General features: G+C 45.7%; 1 protein-coding gene across 1 annotated transcript; it reads left to right on the top strand.

The window, feature by feature from the left end:
• Positions 1-9,197: 9,197 nt before the first annotated feature.
• Positions 9,198-10,811, top strand: LOC135701402 (uncharacterized). The gene has a single exon (XM_065222186.1). It carries the CDS (start codon positions 9,198-9,200, stop codon positions 10,809-10,811), a length of 1,614 nt encoding a protein of 537 aa, XP_065078258.1.
• The last annotated feature ends 4,091 nt before the right edge of the window (positions 10,812-14,902 follow it).

Here is a 14,902-nt window from a genome sequence, read left to right as displayed (position 1 = left end):
TAATCCACATGTGCCACGTATTCCCATCGGTGGAAACTAATTAAAATTTAACAGCCATAATTCATCTCCCTTCTAATCTCAATTTTTCACAGATATCAACGATGACTGATGCGATGTGGTGAATGGTGAAGGAGAACTCAAACCTTGAAACCTTTTTTGTGTGTTGCTGGAACAACATCCAGCGAACGGACGTCGGAAACATCCAACTCATGCATCGGGAACGAATCGACCACAACACAGAGAAGAACCGATAAAAACGCGTGAAGTGGGTAGGCGTACAGTTTTTCACTTTTTGTTGTTTTCCTCCACCTCCCTGGTCCCCGGCATCAGCCAAGTGGAAAAATAACAAAAACACGAAACCCATATCCACGGCGTCCTCTCATCCATCGCTTCGTCGTCGTCGTCGTCGTCGTCGTCGTCGTTGGCCGTATCTTGGTTCGCTCCGGAATGATTATGCATATTGATGGGCGTCAGCTGGTGTTGTTTCTGGCATATCGGCGTAACTCATAAATTAATCCTTTTTGCCAAATGTATAGAGGCTTCCCCCGCTTCTTCTCTCGTCGTGCATAGAAATTGAACACACGAGCATCCGGGGAAGTGTTTTTTATTTTATTATTTTTCCACGTTGAGCACGGTTTGCTATTTTGGGTATTTTGAAGAAAAATCACCACACAGAGTGGAAACTGCTGGTGAAGCATGATAATCGCTTGGAATAACGAACCCTTTTTACGCCTTGGTTGCATGCATGAAGCCTAGCAATTTAGCTGTGTCCTACATTTTTCTTTATACTATGGTACTTAAAGCTTGTGATTTAATTCATGATTCTAAATGTGGAAAAATCTTACGCTTATATGTAGGTTCAGCAAAACAATTAAATCTCACGATACCTACCTAACGTAGAAATATGACGACCTTTCTATACAATTACGATAATGTTTTAAACGTCCTTTTGAGTCTACCGTCTTACGGAAAGGTACTGGGGGTAAATCGAAAATCTAGAATTGCGACCGTCACGAAAAGGTGTAAGGCTTTGAACGCTTATAACTTTGTCATTTATAGATGAAATGCAAATCCAAATACACCAATCGATAGGAAATAACTCTCAAAATCTGCTTTAATAAATGCTTTTCCAATTTTCTCTCTCGCATATCAGCAGAGATGCTCAAAGCTGACTCCATGCTATCCTCACAAATGTTGCATCAACTATTCATCAATATCTGGGACACCGCAACTTTTTCGGCCAACTGGATGCAGGGCGTCTTGGTAAAAGTCCCCAAAAAGGGGGATCCAACTGTATGCGACAACTGGCGAGGCATCATGTTACTTTGTATTGTTCTCAAAGTTCTGTGTAAAGTTATCCTCATTCGGATACAGGAGAAGATCGATGCGACTCTCCGACGACAGCAGGCAGCATTCCGTGCTGGAAGATCCTGTGTGGACCATATTGTCACGCTCCGCATCATCTTGGAGCAGGTCAATGAGCTCCAAGAGTCCCTGTACTTGGTATTCATTGACTACGAAAAAGCTTTCGACCGACTAAAGGGTGATACGGTCAAAATTTGGTCAATATCAACTTGACGTATTTCTTTCAATTTTGCATTTAAAAAACCTGAACACCCCTCATTTTGAAGGTGTGTGTGTGTAGAATGTTGCTCCTATTTTGATTTTGGAATTCATGCCGTCCAAGCAAGAAGAGCAGCGTATCAAAATTTTGCTCGCGCATCGCGAAAATCCGAGCTACTCGCACGCAAAGTTGGCAAAATCGCTAAAAGTTGCCAAATCAACCGTTACAAATGTAATTAAAGTGTTTGGGGAACGTTTGTCGACAGCCAGGAAGTCTGGATCGGGGGGAAATCGAAAACCGGAAGCCGCTGAGACGACAAAGAGAGTTGCCGGTAGTTTCAAGCGAAACCCTAACCTCTCTCTCCGAGATGCCGCAAATAAGCTGGGTGTATCGTCTACAACCGTGCATCGAGCCAAAAAACGAGCCGGACTATCGACTTACAAGAAGGTAGTGACTCCAAATCGCGATGATAAACGAAATACGACGGCCAAAGCGCGATCCCGGAGGCTGTACACGACGATGCTGACGAAGTTTGCGTGGTAATGGACGACGAAACCTACGTCAAAGCCGACTACAAGCAGCTTCCGGGACAGGAGTTTTATACGGCAAAAGGAAGGGGAAAGGTAGCAGATGTTTTCAAACACATGAAACTGTCAAAGTTCGCAAAGAAATATCTGGTTTGGCAAGCCATCTGTACCTGTGGCTTTAAAAGCAGCATTTTCATAGCTTCCGGGACTGTCAACCAAGAAATTTACGTGAAAGAGTGTTTGAATAAACGTCTGCTGCCTTTCCTGAAGAAACACGGTTGTTCCGTACTGTTTTGGCCGGATTTGGCATCTTGCCATTACGGTAAAAAGGCCATGGAGTGGTACGCCGCCAACAACGTGCAGGTGGTTCCCAAGGACAAGAACCCTCCCAACACGCCAGAGCTCCGCCCAATTGAGAAATACTGGGCTATTGTCAAGCGGAACCTAAAGAAGACCAAAAAAACTGCTAAGGGCGAGCAGCAGTTCAAGGCAAACTGGCTTTCTGCGGCGAAGAAGGTGGACAAGGTGGCTGTACAAAATCTGATGGCAGGGGTCAAGCGTAAGGCCCGGCAATTCGGATTTGGAAAAGCGGAAGCCTAACTGAATATTTTTCCTGAATTTTATACTAATTGAACTTGAAAAAGAAATTTAATTTGATTTTTTAAATAAACGATTTCACCGATTTACACGCGTTTTCCCTTGACCAAATTTTGACCGTATCACCCTTTAAACCACGAAAACTTGTGGGGCGCTCTGAGACGCAAGGGAGTCCCTGATAAGATCGTCAACCTCATCGAAGCGCAGTACGAGGCTTTCATATGCAAAGTGTTGCACAACGGAGCTTTGTCTGACCCGATTCGGGTAACCGCGGGTGTGAGGCAAGGATGTATATTATCACCGCTACTGTTCCTCATCGTAATCGATGAGATCATGGTTGGAGCCGTTGACCGTGTACCGAACCGTGGGTTGCTGTGGCAGCCTATTACCATGGAGCATCTCAACGACTTCGATTTGGCTGATGATGTTGCGTTATTAGCACAACGGCGCTCTGACATGCAGAGTAAGCTCGACGACCTTGTGGAACGCTCCTCTGAAGCAGGTCTAACCATCAACGTCAACAAGACCAAATCGTTGGATGTCAGGCGAATCAGATCAGGCGACTCACCAAAATCCAAGTTTTTAACTCCAACGTGAAGTCTGTGCTGTTATACGCCAGTGAAACATGGTGTGTATCAGCGGAGAACACTCAGAAGCTGCAAGTGTTTATCAACCGATGCCTGCGGTACAAAATTCGTGCCTGGTGGCTCCACAATTGGATCTCAAATTCCGAACTTCATCGTTTGTGCCATCAGAAGCCGATAGAGACAGAAATTCGTGAACGGAAGTGGAGTTGGGTCCGCCACACACTACGACGGAGCGGAAACGAAATCTGCAAGCAAGCACTGGGCTGGAATCCAGCAGCAGAGGCAGACCCAGAAATTAGGAACGTTGACCGAAATTTGACTTGGGCACAGGTCAAGGCCAAAGCTAGTAATCGCCCAGGATGGAAATCTTTCACAAAGGCCCTTTGCACCCACTTTGGAGGTGCGCAGGATCATTAAGTAAGTAAGAACGCCTCAGTTCGAGATGTGGCTAAAAAGTTGCATGTGAGCAAGACTTTCGTGCAGAATACCAAAACTCGAGCTGGACTACGTACGTTTAAGGTTCAGAAGTCCCCAAACCGTGACGAGAAACAGAATACGGTCGCAAAAAGCCGTGCCCGGAAGTTGTACGACCATAAGTTAACGAAACCACACTGCTGCGTAATGGATGACGAGACACACGGGAAAAAATCCGATCTCCGAAAGGAGAAAAATGACTCATGATTTCATGAACACAGCGTATTTTCATGTTATGAAAATACACCATGAATAATATTCATGATATCATGAGCAACTTTTGCGTAACGCAGCAAATATTCCCAAAATCATGAATCATCCGAGTTGAAATCATGAGATAAATTCATGGGTTTAATTTTTAACCAAAAAATGCAAAAAGAATAAAATAAAGCATCAGACTGGATTCGAACCAAGAACCTTGAGATCACTAAACCCATACTTTCACCACTAGACTATCAGAACTTGTATAAGTTGGAAGACAAAAGGCGTATAAGAGATACCTATGTAGTGCGGTTTATGAAGACGGTTTGCCAAGTACGTGTAACGCTTGTAGCGGTCTTGATTCCACTGCATTATGAAATCATGAATTTCCATGACGAAATCATGAATCATTGTTACGATTTCATGGGATGGCAAGTTTTTTCATTTCATGATTTTTTATTCATGAAAATGGAATCGGATTTTTTCCCGTGCATATGTGAAGGCGGACTTCAACCAGATTCCAGGAAACCTGTAAGTTGTTTTGTTCCCGAGAGCCTCCGGACACAGAAGATGTCGAAGTTCGCCAAGAAGTTCTTAATTGGGCAAGCGATTTGTACTTGCGGAAAGCGGAGTATGTACATCATTCGTTACCGCAAGCACCATGAATGGACAGGTGTATTTGGAAGAGTGCCTCTAAAAGCGGCTTCTCTCTCTCCTGAAGGCTCATCATGGTCCGACAATCTTCTGGCTGGATTTGGCATTATGCCACTAAACGAAGGACGTGCTAGAGTGGTATAAGGCGAATGATGTCGACTCCCCCAAACAATCCGGAAGTGCGACCAATAGAAAAATACTGGGTCATTATGAAGGAACACCTTCTAAAACGACCTAAAGTGGTGAAGAATGTAGAAGAAATAAAGAAAGCCTGTGTTAATATGCAAAAAACTGTCGATTCTGAGGTCGTGCAGAACCTTAGGGCTGGGGTTAAGGGCAAGGTGCACACATTTGGATATAAAGGTGAAATCAGGTTTGGGAATTGTCAACCTCATGACGGTAAACTATGTAACAAAGTCAACAACAAAAATTCAACGCTCATCTGGCAAGCACGATGCAACAAACTTCTGCTTGAAAGACAGATCTACAGGGCTGTCTTTCGACGAAACATTTTCTATTCTTGTCTTTCTCTCATTTGGTCGCGAAACATCTGTTGCGTGACCTTTTCCAGAACGACATAGTTGTTTCGCATACGTCGGACGACAAGATTGACGGAAACTGTTGACATGGTTATTGACGAAACAAGTTTGTCATGTCATTCAGCCATTCTGTCGCGACCGTCGCGACTGTTAGAGCGAGAAGATAAAAGTATCGATGACACAGTTTCACATGTGCATCCCTAGAAAACAAGTATGAAAGTGAATCTCTCCCGCCAGTCCGCTCTTGATCCCTATGTACATACAGCTGACGATCGATCGCTAACGATCGGGTCAGCTGTGTGACACATAGGTACGTAGATAGCAAAATATCAGTTACAATAAACCGTCGCGGGGGAAACATCTCCTTAGTAATTTCGTCCTGTAATAAATGTATTTTTGTGTTCGCGTAATAGAAGGTGTTTGTATGTAAACCGCGAGTTTTTCATGTGTCCGAAAGATTTCCCGCGACAGGCGCGAACATTTGGTCCTTCGAACCGGATTTGTGAATTTTCGGACACTTTGTGTGGTGTGTGGTGCTATATGCGAGGATAAGTCGCGAATCCTCGGCACGAACAGTTTGTACGGGCTGCTGTTAGTTGGAGCAGCAAATAGAACTATCAGTGCGCGAAAGCCGACGGCAATTTAATTGCACGAAATTGGCTCGGAAAATAGTGAAATTTCCCCCACTGGACCGTGATATTGAGTGAACAATACGTCACAGTGTGAAATGAGACTCTCGGCGCCATAGCAAAACGGCTGTCGAAACTCTTTGTGACTAATCCCAATTGTGTGCTTCACGGCGCCATCGCGATAGAGATCGCGATCACGTACAGCGGAAAGCTGCGGCCATTTGGAGGATCTCAACGCGCCAGGAACGAGACGTAAACAGCCAGGATCAACGGCGGACATACTGTTGCAGCATAATTTGGGAAGTAGTGCATGTTGTACGGTGGCTTGTTGCATGTCGCTACCCGTGGCAATTAATTAATAAATTGGTTGATAGTGCATGAGAGCCTTTTTTCTTTGGTACATAGCCCTGTGGTGTCCGCTAGTTTGTTTTGGTCTCGAAGTCTGCTGGATTTGTCGGCTTGTTTGTCCTCTTTGGTCGATTTCCCCTCGCTGCTGTCGTTTGATAATTCAATCTGTCTCTTGAGGTCGCGAATTTGTGGAACGTCGAGTCGATCGGGATTGTTTTGGTGAAAGTGTTGTGCAGTGTACAATATACTGATTAATTACGCCTTTCGTAGTTAGTCAAAGTGCAGTGTAGTGCTGTAAATTACTACCAATGGCTGATTTGAGGGCCCTTAGTAAGCGTGAGCGGCGCGTTCTGAATACATTGGCTGGACTGGAGAAATTTGCGACGAAATATATTCCTGCTAGAGACGAGTGCCAAGTTAGCGTACGACTGGAAACGCTAGCGTCAGTTAGCAAGGAGTTCTACGAGGTTCGGGAACGAATTGAACTGTTGATGGATGATGTCGATGATGCTGATGCGGACGAGGAAACGCAGGAGAAGGAAAATCTGCTAGCTTTGAGTAGTTTCGAGGAGCGATATTACTCCGTGAAGGCCAGTTTGTTGTCAAAGCAGACCCCACTATCATCTACATCGATGTCTGTCGGAAATGGTCAACTTGGTGACCGATCCGAAGCATCATTCTCGAAGGTGAAACTTCCAGAAATTCGCCTTCCTTCGTTCGGTGGGAGGATTAAGGAGTGGGTTACGTTCCGGGATAGCTTCTGCAGCCTGATCCACGAAAACAAGCACCTAACCGATATGGACAGGTTCAGCTATCTGAAGTCAGCCCTGCCAGGAGAGGCCCTGCAAGAGATCGAGTCGGTGGAGCTTTCGGCAGTGAATTACAGCGTAGCGTGGAAGGCACTTGAGTCCCGCTACGAGAACAAGAAGCTGATTGTGAAGGCACATCTGGATTCTGGATTTTTGCCGTGGAAGGCTTGAAGCGAGAAAGCTACGACGGACTGAGTAATCTCATCAGCGCTTTCGAGAAGAACCTGCAAATGCTAAAGAAGATCGGCGAAGAAACTGCTGCATGGAGTACGATTCTCGCATACATGGTGTATTCCCGGTTGGATCCTGCCACTCTACGGTAGTGGGAAACACACCACAATTCAAAGGGTGTACCGACGTATGAAAACCTGATCAGTTTCCTTCGAAGTCATTGTGCAGTGCTGCAATCCGTCGCCCCAACGAAACCGGCGAGCCAGTCTGATCAACGATCGTCGAAGTCATCCGTGTGTCACACTACCGTGAGATCTTCAAGCAAGTGCCCATTCTGCAGTGGATCGTGGCATTCTGCATTCGTCTGCAGCAAATTCCAACGTCTTCAAGTTCCCGAGCGCAGTGAAGCTGCGTTCAAAGCAAGGTTGTGCCTGAATTGTTTGAGTCCTGGCCACATCGCACGAAACTGCGAGAAGGGTGTCTGTCGTCACTGCCAACAGAAGCACCACTCCCTGCTGCATGGTGCATCAGCTAGATCCTCCGTTCCACAGTCGCAGTCAAATTCTCCGACACAAACCAGACGGCAGCCACAATCCAAGCCAACAAACTCGAACCAACATACACACAACGCTAGCACCAATACATCCACCACATTTCAAGGACAAAGCACTCAATCAACAGTCACTCCACCACTAGCCACAAATACAGCCACACCCTCCACAAGTCAAACACACATCGCACTCCCAATCACACCTACACAGAACATCATGTTATCAACCGCTCTAGTCAAAGTTAAGGACCGTCACGGCAATTCCATGCTGGCACGAGCGCTGCTGGACTCGTGTTCGCAGCATTGCCTGATGACGAAAGAGTTCTCAAGCAAACTTCAGTTTCACGAATCGCCGTCATATCTGTCTGTCCAAGGGATCGGCTCATCTACGAGCATTTCAACAAAACTCGTCAGTGCTGAAGTAAGGCCGAAGTTAGATCGCATTTCATCATTCGTGCAAGAGATGCAGTTCCACGTCCTCCCACGGTTGACTGTGTCGCTACCGACTGCCATCTGCGATATCAGCGGCTGGACGCTTCCGGAATCGTCATCTTTAGCTGACCCACGCTTCTATGAGCCTGGTCCTGTAGACGTCATCATCGGGGCGGAATACTACATGGACCTCCTGAGGAGCGAACAGCAAAAGGCAACTGAAGACGGACCCACACTGCAGAATACAAATTTCGGCTGGATAGTTTCCGGAAAGGTTCCCGAGCATTCACCCAGTGGATGTCAATCTCTGACTCTCGTGTGTTCTACCACCGAGCTCCAAGATCAACTCGCAAAGTTCTGGGACCTAGAGACATGCCGAAACCTTAGTACGCATTCTTTAGAGGAGTCAGCGTGTGAAGAACATTTCGTCGGACAACGATCAGAGACGAGACCGGCAGATTTATTGTGACGATGCCGAAGAAGGAAGCCGTAATTAATCGGCTAGGTCATTCGGAGACCACAGCGATAAAACGGTTGATGGGCATGGAACGCCGTTTCGCTGCAAATCCAGAGCTGAAGACGATGTACGACGAATTCATTCGCGAATATCTTGCACTTGGACACATGAAGGATGTCACCGAGGAGGTCGGAGAGGTAGGAGTAAAAAGGTACTATCTACCACATCACGCTGTTCTTAAGCCAGACAGCACGACTACGAAGCTGCGCGTAGTTTTCGACGCTTCCTGTCAAACGTCTACCGGAGTTTCGCTGAATGACGCCCTCATGGTTGGTCCAGTAGTACAAGATGACCTGCCTACACAGCAAAAAAATAATTTTGATATCACATCCAAGTGGATGCACTACAATCATGTCGAAAATTTCATGTAATTTTTATGACCACATAAATAAACAAATGCAGTAAAAGCAGCGTAATGTCAGTTCATGCATTGTATTAATGATAATTTTGTCCTTTTTAGCAAGTAATATTACACCATATTTTCGACATGATTGTAGTGCATCCACTTTGACGTGATATCAAAATTATTTTTTTTCTGTGTAGTACCTCGCTACGTTTCCGCATGTACCGTATCGCAGTCAACGCTGATGTTGCCAAGATGTATCGCATGGTTAAAGTTCAACGTCGTGATCATCCGTTGCTGAGCATCAAGTGGAGATTTGCCCCTTCCGATCCATACCGCACGTACGAATTGACCACTGTTACGTACGGTACTTCATCCGCACCATATCTTGCTACCAAATGCCTGCAGCGTTTAGCAGATGACGGAGCGTTAACGCATCCTGCAGCGTCCAAGGTGGTCAAGAAGGACTTCTACGTTGACGACATGCTCTCAGGGGTAGACACCGTAGAAGAAGGTAAACAGTTGGTTCAAGAAGTCATCGAGCTGTTGGATTCAGCGGGTTTCACGCTTCGAAAATGGAACTCAAACAACAAGGAGCTTCTCGAATTCGTTCCGGAAAGCTTGAGGGATGAACGCTTAATCCTGGATCTCGATTCGTCTGAAACTTCCATCAAGACATTGGGTTTAGTGTGGGAACCTAGTTCAGACGTTTTCCGTTTCACGTTCCCATCGTTCAACTGGTCAGCAACGATTACGAAACGCTTGGTCGTCTCCGATGTTTCGCGGTTGTTTGACCCGCTTGGTCTGGTTGGCCCAGTTATCATTCAGGCAAAGATCTTCATCCAGGAACTGTGGAAGCAAAACTGCGGCTGGGATGAACCACTTAATCAAGAACTTCAAGAGCAGTGGAAGGAATATCGGCGGAATCTAGCAGCACTAGAAAACCTTACCGTTCCCCGATGGGTAGGAACCGGAAGTCACATTGTCACCACGGAGCTTCACGGTTTCTGCGACGCGTCGAATAAGGCATACGGCGCCTGTTTCTACGTACGAACAATCTCCGAAACAGGGGAGGTGTGTGTGAGGTTGTTAACAGCGAAGTCACGCGTTGCATCACTTGACAACTTGAAGAAAGGAAACAAGCGGCTCTCCACTCCACGCCTAGAACTGTCGTCAGCCTTGTTGTTGGCACACCTTTACGAGAAGGTCACAAGCAGTCTCGGCATCAAAGCGAAAGGCTTTTTCTGGACGGACTCCACGATAGTCAAGTGTTGGATTTCTTCGTCACCGTCAAGATGGAAGCAGTTTGTAGCAAATAGGGTTTCGGAGATTCAACACATCACGAAACAAGGCGTTTGGAACCACGTAGCTGGACTAGAGAATCCAGCTGACATAATTTCCCGTGGAATGATACCAGCGCAGCTACAATATGAATCGCTTTGGTTCAACGGTCCGCATTGGCTAAAGTTGGACGAGCACAACTGGCCATCTGCTCATCAGATAGGTGAAGAAGACTTCGATCCCTTGGATCTCGAAGCCAAGAGCATGGCGACAGCACTTCCAGTGGTAACTCCAAGCGATATCTTCAGCCTTAGATCATCGTATACACATCTCGTACGATTGACTGCTTGGCTTCGCAGATTCCGCTTCAATTCGCAACCGGCAATCGACCGTGACAATCGACGGTGTGGTCCTCTCACAACGCTCGAACTGGAAGATGCTTTGCATGCGTTGATCAGGCTCTCCCAACAAGAAAGCTTCTCGCTGGAGTTAGCTGATTTGAGAAACGGTAGAGAAGTTCGAGAGTCGTCGAAGATTTCGTCATTACACCCGGAGCTCAAAGACGGAATACTCTGCGTTGGCGGCTGACTTCGCCATGCATCGATTGCGACCCGTCGCAAGCACCCGTATATCCTGGATCACCGTCATCCATTTACGTACATGGTCGCCGTTCACTACCATCGAAAAATGTTGCATGGTGGACAACAGCTCATGGTTTCGTCTGTTAGAGAGCGGTTCTGGCCAACAAACGCCCGGAACCTAGTGCGAAAGGTCATCCACGAGTGTGTACCATGTTTCAGAGTAAAGCCCAAGATTCAGGACCAGCTCAAGGCGGATCTTCCCCCCGAAAGAGTCACCCCGTGTCCACCATTCCAGCGCGTAGGTGTGGATTACTGTGGCCCGTTCCAAGTGTCGTATCCGTACCGGCGCAATCGCCCGGTGAAAATCTTCGTTGCCGTCTACGTCTGTCTAGTAACCAAGGCCGTTCACCTGGAACTAGCGTCAGACCTGTCCGCTCAGGGATTTATTGCGACCCTGAAGCGTTTCTCTTCCCCGCGAGGCAAGCCGGAGATCATAATGTGCGACAACGGAAGAAACTTCGTAGGTGCGAGACGACAGTTGGACGAATTACGTCGCCTGTTCAACAACCAGCAGTTCCAGGCATCCGTCGTCAGAAGTTCAGCTGAAGACCAGATTCAGTTCCGGTTTATTCCAGCACGTTCTCCAAACTTCGGTGGATTGTGGGAATCGGCAGTCAAATCGTTCAAGCTGCTCCTCAAACGAACGATTGGCGTGCACACTCTCCTATACGACGAGATGCAGACGATCCTGACTCAAGTGGAAGCAGTATTGAACTCGCGACCACTCACGCCGCTCAGTAACGACCCGGACGACTACGAAGCGTTGACTCCCGGTCATTTCCTGATTCGCTCTTGGAGGCGAACCAGCCCAAGGCTGAAAGCCTCCTTAATAAAGCTAAATAATAATAATAATAATAATTTCCTGATTCAGCGGCCTCTTAATGCAATACCAGAACCCGATCTGGAGGCCACGGAGGCCTCCGTTCCAGGCAAGTTGTTAGTTCATATGGTAATAAAAGTAAAAAAGCACCCTCTCATCTTTTTCAGCGACTTGGCCTGCATCTGCAGTCTGCACCATCATCGACATACATCGAAGCATTCCATCATTTCCAACGATAATCACTCGTCCCAATGCCATGTCCGTTCCGTTACGAGTCCACGTCCGATGGCATCCAGTCCACGTCCGATGGCATCCAGTGCACCAGCGTAGTCTGGTCAGTCCAGTCAAGGCCGTCCGCAAATCGTCCGACATCGACATCAGAGCCAGTCTAAAACATGCAGCATCAAAAATCGAAGCAAGAACCTGGAAAGAAATCAGCAATCAGTCGAATCGATGGAAACCGTTCCGAATGTAATCAGTCAGAAATCGTTGAAACCGGACAGAATGGAAGTACCAGCCTACGGACAACTCCTGCTCCTGTACTGTCATCACATCAAGCAGTTTGGCAGGTATGTTGTTCCGGTTTACTACTTTCTACTCCTGGATACTCCATTTTCGTTCCCACCATTCCGAGGTACACTATACCTACCTGCAACGACCGATGACGACATAACGGCGGCAATCCAGCGGATTCTTCAGAACAGCATCACAGTTTCATCAAAACAACAACAGCAGCAAGCGAAAACATCACCAGTTCAACAGCACCAAAGGAACAACAGCTACAGAAATGCAGCAGTACGATCGCATACGAGAACAGCTGATCCAAATGTAGGCCAAGGTCATCGCCAATCGAAAGTAGAAGCAAATTTGGGTCAGCCAACACAATCGAAGTATATAGCACAGTAGCAGCAACAGAGATGATCAATATTGTTTTGTGTTTATTTGTATGTAGTTGTTAGATGTTAATGTTAGTTAATGTTAGAGTAGGATAGTTAATTGAAATCAAATATTTCAAGGCGGCCGGCATATGTTAGAACGAGAAGATAAAAGTATCGATGACACAGTTTCACATGTGCATCCCTAGAAAACAAGTATGAAAGTGAATCTCTCCCGCCAGTCCGCTCTTGATCCCTAATGTACATACAGCTGACGATCGATCGCTAACGATCGGGTTAGCTGTGTGGCACATAGGTACGTAGATAGCAAAATATCAGTTACAATAAACCGTCGCGGAGGAAACATCTCCTTAGTAATTTCGTCCTGTAATAAATGTATTTTTGAGTTCGCGTAATAAAAGGTGTTTGTATGTAAACCGCGAGTTTTTCATGTGTCCGAAAGATTTCCCGCGACGGGCGCGAACAGCGACCAAGGAATCAAAAATATGTCCAAATGACAAAATGACATGTGATCAACGAAGCGAATGATAACGCTATGTCAGAAGTGGAAAGCAATAATGATATAATCTTCACCGTTCTTTTTCATGACAAGCAGCCCGTGCGACACAACTCATTCGGGGCGGTAGAAGGAAACGAGCAAATTGTTGGCAAGCTGCTCCACGAAGTAAAGCCGAAGATGATACACGTGTGTTAATGGGATTTTTTTGTTATGTCTTTTCCCGATTCATATCAAGCTATGTCCTCATCCGTGTATATTGCAAAAAAGCAGGCAAGTAATATATCATTATCCTTCTACCACTCGGATCGAGCTTTGTTACAGAGCGAGTTTGTCATGGTAGTCGTAGCAACCGTTTTGTCTGTATAGTTGGTTGCTTTATGTGTTTGGATTCGCTGGTCGCGACAAAACTGCCGCTGGTCGTTTTCTAGTAAATGCATGGCGCTTTGCATACGAGACATAACAAGATTGAAATAAGTGGAATTGTGTTGTTTTGACGGGATGTCACCTCGAAGTAGCTTGAATCTTGACGCTGAACTTCGTGTTTGCAAGCATCTAAGTGATTTCTAGTGATGGATATTTTTGGAACGGACACGACTGGAAGCTGCCGAAAATCGATGTTCGACGCCATCTTTAAATCCAAGATGGCGGCTTCCGGTTTCAGAAAAAGTGGAAAATACTACCAAATACCCATCAATATGGATATTTTCGGAATCGGATGTCGTCTAGATACCGAAAATCGATATCCAACGCCATCTTTAAATCCAGGATCGCGGCTTCCAATTTCAGAAAAAGTGGAAAAAACTGCCAAATACCCTTCAATATGGATATTAATATGGATATTTCCGGAATCGGGATGACGTCTAGAGACCAAAAATCGGTGTCCAGCGCCATATTGAAATCAAAGATGGCGGTTGCCGATTTCAGAAAAAGTGGAAAATAATACCAAATACCCTCGCAAATACCCTTCAATATGGATATTTTCGGAATCAGGACGACGTCTAGGTATCGAAAATGTTGCCCAACGCCATCTTGAAATCCAAGATAAACTGGATAGTAATGTTAAATACAACATGGGTATTTTCGGAATGGGGACGATATTTAGAGGCTCAAAATCGATGTTCGACGCAATTATCGAATCTATGATGGCAGTTCGGTTTAAAAAAAAAACTGTCAAATACCTTACAATAGACGGAAAATTGATGGCTGACGCCATTTCGGCGTTCCAATTTTTGACATCATGTTGTCTTTGTTGCGAAAATATACAAATTGTAAAGTAATTTACAGTCTTTCCAACTTTTTCTGAAATTGGAAGCTGCTATCTTGGATTTCAATATGGCGCTGGGCATCGATTTTCGGTCTCTAGACGTATCCCGATTCTGAAAACATCCATGTTGAAGGGTATTTAGCAGTATTTCCCACTTTTTTCTGAAATCGGCAGCCACCATCTTTCATTTCAAGATGACACTGGATATTGATTTTCGGTCTCTAGGCGTCATCCCGATTCCGAAAATATACATATTGAAGGGTATTTGGTAGTATTTACTACTTTTTTATGAAACCGGAAGCCACCATCTTGGATTTCAAAATGGCGTCGGAAATCGATTTACGGGTTTTAGACGTCATCCCGATTCCGGAATACCCATATGGGCCCATGCATTAATTATGTCACGCTAAATCAAGGAGAAATTCCCCCCCACTCCTATCGTGACGTTTTTCCTATACCTAATGCATTGCTTGTCACAAAATCTTGCAAATAAGACGACTTTATTAAAATTTTCAACCAATCTGTATATGATTCAGAACATGCCGTGCAATATTTATGG

Source organism: Ochlerotatus camptorhynchus, unplaced genomic scaffold, assembly GCF_037179485.1.
Source record: "Ochlerotatus camptorhynchus isolate MF236.1 unplaced genomic scaffold, CSIRO-AGI_Acam_v1.1 ptg000159l, whole genome shotgun sequence".
Taxonomy (NCBI): Eukaryota; Metazoa; Arthropoda; class Insecta; order Diptera; family Culicidae; genus Ochlerotatus; species Ochlerotatus camptorhynchus.
This window is presented reverse-complemented; position numbering and strand designations above follow the sequence as displayed.